The sequence below is a fragment of the Mus caroli genome, unplaced genomic scaffold (genome assembly GCF_978045245.1).
Source record: "Mus caroli unplaced genomic scaffold, Mus_caroli_1 scaffold_9, whole genome shotgun sequence".
NCBI lineage: Eukaryota > Metazoa > Chordata > Mammalia > Rodentia > Muridae > Mus > Mus caroli.
In genome coordinates this window covers 18335422-18344555 of record NW_028227264.1, presented here as the reverse complement: position 1 = coordinate 18344555, position 9134 = coordinate 18335422, and the positions used below count along the sequence as shown (strand labels likewise).

General features: G+C 43.4%; 1 protein-coding gene across 4 annotated transcripts in view; it reads right to left on the bottom strand.

The window, feature by feature from the left end:
* Positions 1 to 3021: 3021 nt before the first annotated feature.
* The window catches only part of Ahi1 (Abelson helper integration site 1), a 132887-nt gene continuing 126774 nt past the window's right edge, over positions 3022 to 9134 (bottom strand). For 3 of the 4 annotated variants that reach the window (XM_021174724.3, XM_021174723.3, XM_029482514.2), the window contains 2 exons: positions 8971 to 9073; positions 3022 to 4332 (listed from right to left, as the gene is read on the bottom strand). In XM_021174724.3, coding sequence (XP_021030383.1) covers positions 4330 to 4332; positions 8971 to 9073 — 106 coding nt within the window. In that variant the 3' untranslated portion in view covers positions 3022 to 4329. Of the gene's footprint in view, positions 4333 to 8970; positions 9074 to 9134 lie in introns of those variants that run through there. The other variant, XR_003837779.2, reaches the window with a different exon arrangement.

Genomic DNA, 9134 nt, shown 5'->3' with positions numbered 1-9134 from the left:
CCTGCTTCCTTCAGTCTTCTGCCTGGGTTTGTTTTGAAGGTTCAGTTGCCTTCTCTACTCTTTCAACAAGTCCCCTTCCTTGATGTCTTACTGTTTGTCCCCTTCCCACTCTTACTTTTCAGCAATCTGTCTCTATCCCAAGATCATCTGAGAAATTGTCCCTTGATCGGCAGTTGTGAGTTTATGCCTGTAAGAATGTCACTCTTACGTTTTCATGTAATGATAAGCCCTCTCCATCCTGGAGAAGAACCAAACGAAGAACTAAGAAATGACTTAGACTACGCCAGCACCGCTGATCATTACCCGTGACTTTTACACTGAAGTAGGCTAGGAGTTAAGCCATTTTGACCTACGCAATGAGAGTTGCACAGGGAATTACAAATCCTGACACACACGTCTCCTATAGATCGAAGAAATAAGGCTGGAGGTTCTTGTTAGTAAACATCTCTTCAACTTTCTGAAGCAAAATTAGAAGAGGGAGGTGCTCCCAGCCTGCCCTTAGATGTGAAGGGGATCTAAAGACGCATTCTCGGCGTTTACAAAACAAGTGTTTTTTATGTTCTCCGGTTCCCGCCTTAGCTTAAAGATCTCCCTATTCAGTTTAATAACTAGAGCGGAAGGCTAGATGAATGAGGCGCCTCATTACTGACTTTACTTCCTGGGTCTCCGCAGAGAGGAGCTGTCTGCTTTTGCCTAGTTAGCCCATTGTTAATCCTAAGCGATGCTGACATTCCGTTCTCCCTCAGATAATTGGGTCCATCCATAGACTGAGTTCTTCAGTCAACACAGCCTTGTGATTGACACTCTGCCTGATGTTTGTATTATCTTGTACATGACTGGAATGGCGGCTTTTCTGTTTCATGAGTACAATGTTACTGTACATGTAATTAGTTTGACTCTACAGAACCTGTTTCTTCAGGAGACCTAACAACTGTGGTACGGAGTGAGGTGTTCCTAAGACTCATTATAGAACATACAAATGACCAGCTTTAGAAATAGTTTTCACTTTGATATATACAAATTTCTAGACCTGGGTGGAGCGTGGTTTTAGTCACAGGGAGTACACTTTAAACTCTGACTGTTTTGTTCTCTGCAGCATGTGAGGATTTGCGATGGACTCCACTTCTTCACTTTATAGCCAGTATGGGCATTTACAGGCTGAGTGCACGTGGACAAGCAACTTAACTTTCAGAGCCGTGTAATACTTACTTGTAGAGCAGGGAAGTTTTGTGTAGCTCAAATCTGATGCAAAAATAAATGGAGATTGTGTAAAAAAAATGAAGATCTGAGAAATATTTTCTGTAATCAAGTTCAATTGGGTAAAAACTGTTAATAAAATGTTGATTTAAAAATACTTGTACAAGGCCAGGCAGTGGTGGTGCACGCCTTTAATCCCAGCACTTGGGAGGCAGAGGCAGGTGGATTTCTGAGTTCGAGGCCAGTCTGGTCTACAGAGTGAGTTCCAGGACAGCCAGGGCTACATAGAGAAACCCTGTTTCAAAAAAAATAAAAATAAAAATAAAAAAATTGTACTATTTCATTAACACATAGGGACTTCAGCTGGAAATCAATTAAAATATATTAAAAAATCATTAATTTTTATACTGTCCTTACCTTTTTAATAATACTTAACATATGACAGAAGTAACACATTTACCTTTAACATGGTGACTTCTGGGTACAGTTGTATTGAAATTCTTTAAGAGATGTCACAAATAAAATTTTACAATAATGTATAAAGTCAAGAACATGTTTTTATGTACCAGAAACTATGCACAAAATTTTGTATGTTTCAGGTGTTAGCCCTTTAAAATATCAATTTCAGTTAAAAGTGTATATTTTATATCAAAAATTTGCATTTGTAAGATTCCATGATTTAAATGGAGTAGGTGGGTGTTTCCGCTGTACACAGGCACATCCACACACATGAAAGCCTGTCTATACACGTGTTTACCACACAGCCATGGGAACAGTATCTTGGGTTTTTATTATTAGAGTTTTGCAACTATTATTCACAGTGTAGTTTTGATACTATAGACACCGTGATACAGAGATAGTGTCAAACTGTTCATCTGAATAGTGTGACAGCATTCCATAATTTCATAATAGTTACTAAAAGACATGAGCCAAGTGGATGTGGCGTCTTAGGTCCTGCAGGAGTGTAGTCAGGACCTATGTCTCCAGCATATGCTGAAGACACCTCTCAGGTTTTCATGAATGGAACCCTAGACTCACACTGGCCAGCCTGAGGAGAGCCTACTTTTCCTGGTACAAAGACACATCTGTGGTGACTCTTTTTTTTTTTTTTTTTTTTTTTTTTTTGGTTTTTCGAGACAGGGTTTCTCTGTGTAGCCCTGGTTGTCCTGGAACTCACTTTGTAGACCAGGCTGGCCTCGAACTCAGAAATCCGCCTGCCTCTGCCTCCCGAGTGCTGGGATTAGAGGCGTGCGCCACCACGCCTGGCACATCTGTTACTCTTGTCTTCAGTAGGTTCAATATAAAAATAGACTTTCAACATTTCATGTGAACATGAAGATTTAAGCAAATGCTTAGCTCCAATGTTTTTTTTTTTCATTAGTTTCGATTTTTTTTTTTTTTTTGGTTTTTCGAGACAGGGTTTCTCTGTATAGCCCTGGCTGTCCTGGAACTCACTTTGTAGACCAGGCAGGCCTCGAACTCAGAAATCCGCCTGCCTCTGCCTCCCGAGTGCTGGGATTAGTTTCGATTTTAATTTTGATTTGTTGAAATTCTTTTTGATGAATCCTGTGTGAATGCAGGAGGGTCAAAGGCTCAGAAGGCAGAGATGGGGGACCCTTGTTGGTAAGTGAGCTCTGGGTATGCCAAGAGACCCTGCCTCAAATGAAGTGGAAGAATGACTGAGGAAGATGGCTGACATCAACACAGGGCCCACACTCAGGCATGTGAATGCACACCACGCAAACACTCGTGCATGCACGCATGCACACACACACAGCACACATGTGCACACACACAGAAAAGAAAGAAACCAGGAGCTGAAGGGGTAGGAACACAGCTTTATTTTTCATTGTCTCAAGCAGCACACTCACAAGACAGAAGAGAAGCAAGTTCAGAGTGACTGAGCTGCCTGCCCAAGTGTGCCAGGGACGCAGACACACAACCACAGCAAGGCCGCTGGCACTGGCCGCCAAGCCTTCGGGGCTGAGGGCTGTGGGCTTCAGCAGTTTTCAGTGTCACCCTGTATGCGCTGGAAATCTCCTTTAGTACTAACAACAATTCTACCAAGGCTCTCCACAGCAGGGTCATGTTCCCATTTTAAGCTTCTACAACATGTGCACACAGATGTGTACTCGAAGCTCCTCACGCTGTGCATCTGGGCACGTTTACACCTCAGTGCTCAACAGTACGGTTCTCACTTCTTATTTCAATGAGATCAATTGTTTACTTTGGTAAATATGTTTTTCTAACTTTACCATAGTCTGACCTTGTTGGGGTTAAATGCTTTACTGACAGACAGACTTATCATGCAGCTGAAGAAATGGATGAGTGAAGAGAAAGCCAAGATGGAGGAGTCTCAGCTATATCCAGCTGCAACACACAGCCATACGGTAATGGCACTGTTATTCTGAAACTAAAGACATAAATAATGCTGTGTAATAATTTAAAAACAAATATTCAGACTAAACTATAACCACTACAGAGTTTATATCCATAAGTTACTTATGTTGTTAAATATGAACTCTGTCTAAAAAATAAAAATAAATTGGGTGTACTGTTGTCAGTCCAGCCAAAATCATTCTTAGTCTAGGAGTGCTGAGCGACATACATTCACTCAAGGGAAACACAAACATTTAGTTTTCAAAAGCAAACTGCGTTTTTAACGTGTTTGTTCCTGGGGCTGTTTGCAGACACAATATCCAGAAGCTACTTGTGTTTCACACACGGCTAACTTCAAAAGCAGAGTCTCTGCATTCTGAGCAGAGCATCATGGCCACAGGTACACAGGACGATGATGGCTTAGTGAATGACTAACACTGGGCACACTGTTATTCACGTTTACTGAGTAGCAGTTCTGGGGTTTTCTCTATTGGCTTTTCCAGCAGCAGCAATATAATTTTGATGTAGTTACTAATAGCACAAGCACAATACTTTGACCAATAACACTCACAATGGTTCATAACAAGCCCAAAGGCCACAGTGACTTTTTTCTTTTTAGAGCTAACTTTGCTTCAGATTATTAAGGTCAATAAATACTGCTTCTTTTCACCCAAAATCTAACGAGAACTCCGTCTGGCGTAGACTTCACATCATGTGCACTCATCAGGCGGCTTCTGCTTCTTCTCCAGCTTTTTACTAGGGAGAAAAGCATACAAGATACTGAGTGACGTCTTCTAGCTACAACCGGAGCAGTTATGCAAGTAAGAGACTCAGCGACACACCTCACCTGCTAAATAAAAGTGCTATGTTACTATAACAATATTAACATATTAGCCGTCGTATAGCTCGCCCCTGGCTATACTGTTCACATTTCTGTGCATTGTTAGCAGCTGCACTGACTCTTCCTGCACTGACAGGAACAAAAAAGACCAATTTCTCAAGAGGAGTTGTGGCAGCTCCAAACGGAGCAAGATGCTGAAGGAAGCAGCTTCCGGGGCAAAGTCCTTCCCTTCAGGAGGCGGGGTTCTTATGGAGGCATTTCAGTTTCATCACTATAAAGAAGTAGACCACTTTCACAGAGACTCTCTCACGCCATGGCTGGGTCTAAATTTCAAACTGGACTAATTATAGTTTTCAAACTATAAGAGCCAAGGGAGCCAAGGTGTTCTGTGCTTCTGATCCGCCATGGCTGTCATCATCACTGGCTATCATGCTGACTATGCATCTAACAGAATCTTGGGATACAACAAGTTAAATTATTACTAAAAATCAAGGGCCAACATACAGATGTTGCTTTCTTAGAAACCACAGTGGACATGGATAGTGAGTGTGTGACAGACAGAGGGATTGACCAATTGAGTGGCACAGTTGACTCTGGATTTACACCTCCTGGGATCCCGCTAGCCAGAGAGGCCAGAGCACTGGACTACCCTTAGAAACAAGATGTAGCCTTGGGACAATGGCAACAGGTTAGGTCAACTCACCACCTCTGAGAAAAGCAATTGCTGACACATTGTGGCAGGCAAGAACAGAGGCTAGCCATTCCCCACTGGCCTTCCCAGGGAGGCAAACACTTGTGTTTTCCAAAACAGGCCTTACTTTAAGTATGTGTTTATGTTATTTTTTTCCATATGAGAAAAAATTTACATCCAAGGTTGGGAAAAATTCTGTTTTTAGTTCAGGTTTTCTGATTTTAAATTTGTTAAGTTCAATTACACAGATAAATTCCTGTATGTGCAGAAGCACAGAAAGCGAAACTCATGAGAGCAACTGGTTTAAGTGTAAAATGCAACAGACACAACATGCTAAAATACTATAGTAACAGGAGGAGTCGGAAAGTCATTTCTGTTATCATGTCACACTTCCGGCCCAATTAGGGACGGAGAGGAGAGGGAAAGAGAAGAGTGGAGGCTCAAATAAATGCAGGTACAAATCATACAGAGACCCTAAAGCCTGCAGAACACAGAGAGGAGAAGAAAGGTTAGGACAACACAACAGACAGAAGGGGAGGGGGCATGGTGGTGGCACAGGAGGAAGAAAGAAAGGGAAGGGAGACAGGCCACAGCTGGGAATCAGTGATGGCTCCGCAGGTGCAGAAGATGGAGGCTGAGCTTTGAAAAGTAAACAGAGAGGCAGGAGAAACTCCAGAGCGGAAGCCCTGAGAGAAGCTGAGAGAAAGCTGAAGCAGCAGCGACAGTCTCTGAGGGAAACGACTCAGACCATCAGAAGGAAGGAACAGTGCAAGAAACATACAGGCTGCCTGTTAGCGGGAGGCAGGGTTAGGATGAAAGGGACAGAGGGACAGTCAGGGAAGCCCCGTTCTCCCAAGAAACACAAGCCCAAGTCCAAGCCCCTCCTCTGAGGTATGCTCATACTGAGCAGGCCTGCAGCTAACACAGGACAGAGGCGTAAGACAGAGGGGGATCTATACAGAAAGATCATGAAAATGAATATGAAACCTGATGTGTGTGTAGAGCAGCGACACTGAGTCGCAGGCCAGGCCTTATGTCAGAAGGAACTGGACCCGGTACGGGTTTGGTTCTGTGCTGAGCTCCCACGCAGGAAATGCCAGCATGCAGTGGCGGCCTGCGAGCACCGCAAGAACTTGCTATCCAGGCAGAGCCCTCAACACGGAAGAGGAGAACACCCCGCTTAGGGAACTGGGTGTTAGGAGACCTTGAGCCTCGGGCTCTTGTGTAGAAAGATCATGTTAGAACTTTTGAAATTATGTTCATTTTGAAGGGAATGTTGAAGTAGTGTGAAAACGTTGAGTAGAAAAAAATCAGAAAATAAATAGATACCAAGGAAAAATACTCAGCACGGCCTCAGCACCCAGACAGTGAACCCACACCTGCCCATGCTGCTGTTCAGGGGCGCGCGCTGAGCCTCAGCACCCAGACAGTGAACCCACACCTGCCGATGCTGCTGTTCAGGGGCGCGCGCTGAGCCTCAGCACCCAGACAGTGAACCCACACCTGCTGATGCTGCTGTTCAGGGGCACACACGCTGACTATACCTACCTACCTTCTAGATTTATCAATCACATCTTTCCACTTATATGCAATATGACAAAAACATGACAAAAACTGTGTCCAATGAATAACGAGTACCTGACAATGGATCATTTAAGTGTTTCACAATGTAATAAATTCCTTTTAGAAGAGCGTCCACTGAAACCACAGTCTCAATTGTGCTGTTGCAGGTGGGCTTAGCCATCAACCTCCCACTAAGAGGCAAGCAGCTGAGCCAGCATATTGAGTCAGAGATAATTTAACCAATGCTTTCCTCATAAAGACTGAATTAAACATCCACTTGAAGACACAGTCTTTTAACTGACTCTCTCCCTTGTCCTCAAATATTCCCCTGCTGTCTAGTAAGGGACATATTTAGTTTTGAGATGGAGTTTCCCTAGTTGGCCCAGAACAGCTTTGAACCCCTTGCTCTCACCACTCTTCCAGCTTCGAACACGAGCAACTGGGGTGACAGTCTTCATCACATGTAGCTATGTAAGAATTGTGAAAACCGTACACTCACATGCTCTCTTTCATGAAAATAAAAACAAACTTACTAGCAAGCTTGCATCCATGAAGAACGACTGGATTGTACACAGGGACATACATCTATGAGTGTAACCCACTTCCTTGTGTTCTCATAAAAATTATATTTCCTATATTTTGAAACTTGCTGTCATTTTTGTAATAAAAATTATGTTTATTTCTCTGATGATCTCTTGGAGCTTTCTATACGCTACAGGTACAAAATCATTAGGAAAATTCTATATGCTACAAGTACAAAATCATTAGGAAAAATTCTATATGCAACAGGAACAAAATCTTTAGGAAAAATTCTATACGCTACAGGTACAAATCCTTTTGGTAACATTCTTTTCTAGCCCAGCTGCTATTTAAAAACTTTATTGGTCTTTTTTAAAAAAACACATTTATTTTTATTTTATGGGTATGAGTATTTTGCCTGTATGCATGTACGTACATATGTGCGTAAGTACGTATGCATGCATGTACACCACGTAGTATCCAAGGAGGACAGAAGAGGGCACTGATCCTGCCGCTGGAGTTACTGACAGCTGTACGCTGCAGTGCCTGCTGGGAACAGGCAGCAGGTGCTGTAACTGCTGAGCCATCTTCCCTGCACCACTTTTAACGTTTCCAATCCATAAATCCAAACATCTGTTCCAGAATGGCTCCTAGCTGGACACAGTGACATGTAGTAGCCACAGTCGTAGGTTCTCAGAAGCTAAGGCAGAACTGCTTGAGCCCAAGAGTCTGTGGCCAGTCTAGGAAACAAGAGCTGCCTGTCCCCTAAGAAACAAGCCATCACGATGACAGAGTGAAAGCACTCAAAAACCTAGAGGAAGGGGTTGGTGAGATGGCTCAGTGGGTAAGAGCACCCGACTGTTCTTCCAAAGGTCCGGAGTTCAAATCCCAGCAACCACATGGTGGCTCACAACCATCCGTAACGAGATCTGACTCCCTCTTCTGGAGTGTCTGAAGACAACTACAGTGTACTTACATATAATAAATAAATAAATCTTTAAAAAAAAAAAACCTAGAGGAAAACCTAAAATGTTTTCTAACTCTTATATCATGATCGTATACAAAGCCATTTCCAGGATTATTTAATTATTCATCTATGTTTTTCTATACAAGTAGATTAACTTTTTTTCCTAATTAAAAAAGTTATGGAAGCTGATTTCCAGCATGTACCACATGCATGCATGTGGGCACAGTAGGGCTGGACCACTGAGTATTTTGTTTCAGTAACTTTCTGCCTACAGAGAAAGCAAGGTGCCTGTCAGGCTTCCCTCCATTCCTATGCCTGCCCACCTGCCACCATGTCCCCAAGGGCCTGTCTCAGAGGTAAGCACGGCCCACTGTCCAGGTTACAGCATAAGTCAGGCTTGTTTCCTTGGGACCCCAGGTCTCTTCCCACAGCTGGACGGGCTTTTCGGTGGCACTCACCTCTCAGTTCGCAGACCTTCTTGTCATTCTCTCTGTATAAAGATCTCCACACCGAGTTTCCTGCACTGAGTTACTATACAGTCTGACTGTTCTCTGTTCACAGCCCAGGATTTTGGGAAGAAAGACGATTCTGGAGGTCTTTTTCCTTCAGGCTGATGACAGTCTGACTCAATAGTACTACTAGTCCTGTCTACCAACACTTTCTGCAGGCCACTAATAGCTTCTTGGCTACAATTCCCAATGACCCCTTGCCAGTGCTTACACCAGAGGTGCTCTCTGGCATCTGCCATTGTTGACCAGGATGTCTGACATCTTTTCTTGGTGACAGAATAAGTCTCTGCTGATTCTCTCTTACCTCTATCAGGGTGACTTTGCGGACCATCGGCTCGCTTTTCTTTGTCTCCATATCCACTTTGTGTCCTCGGTCCTCCACGTTTTGATCTTTGCCCTTCTCAGAACTACAGGAAGGAAAGAGGATAAGTGAGAAGCCAGTAAGCCAGTGGCTGGAGTGGCTTAGAT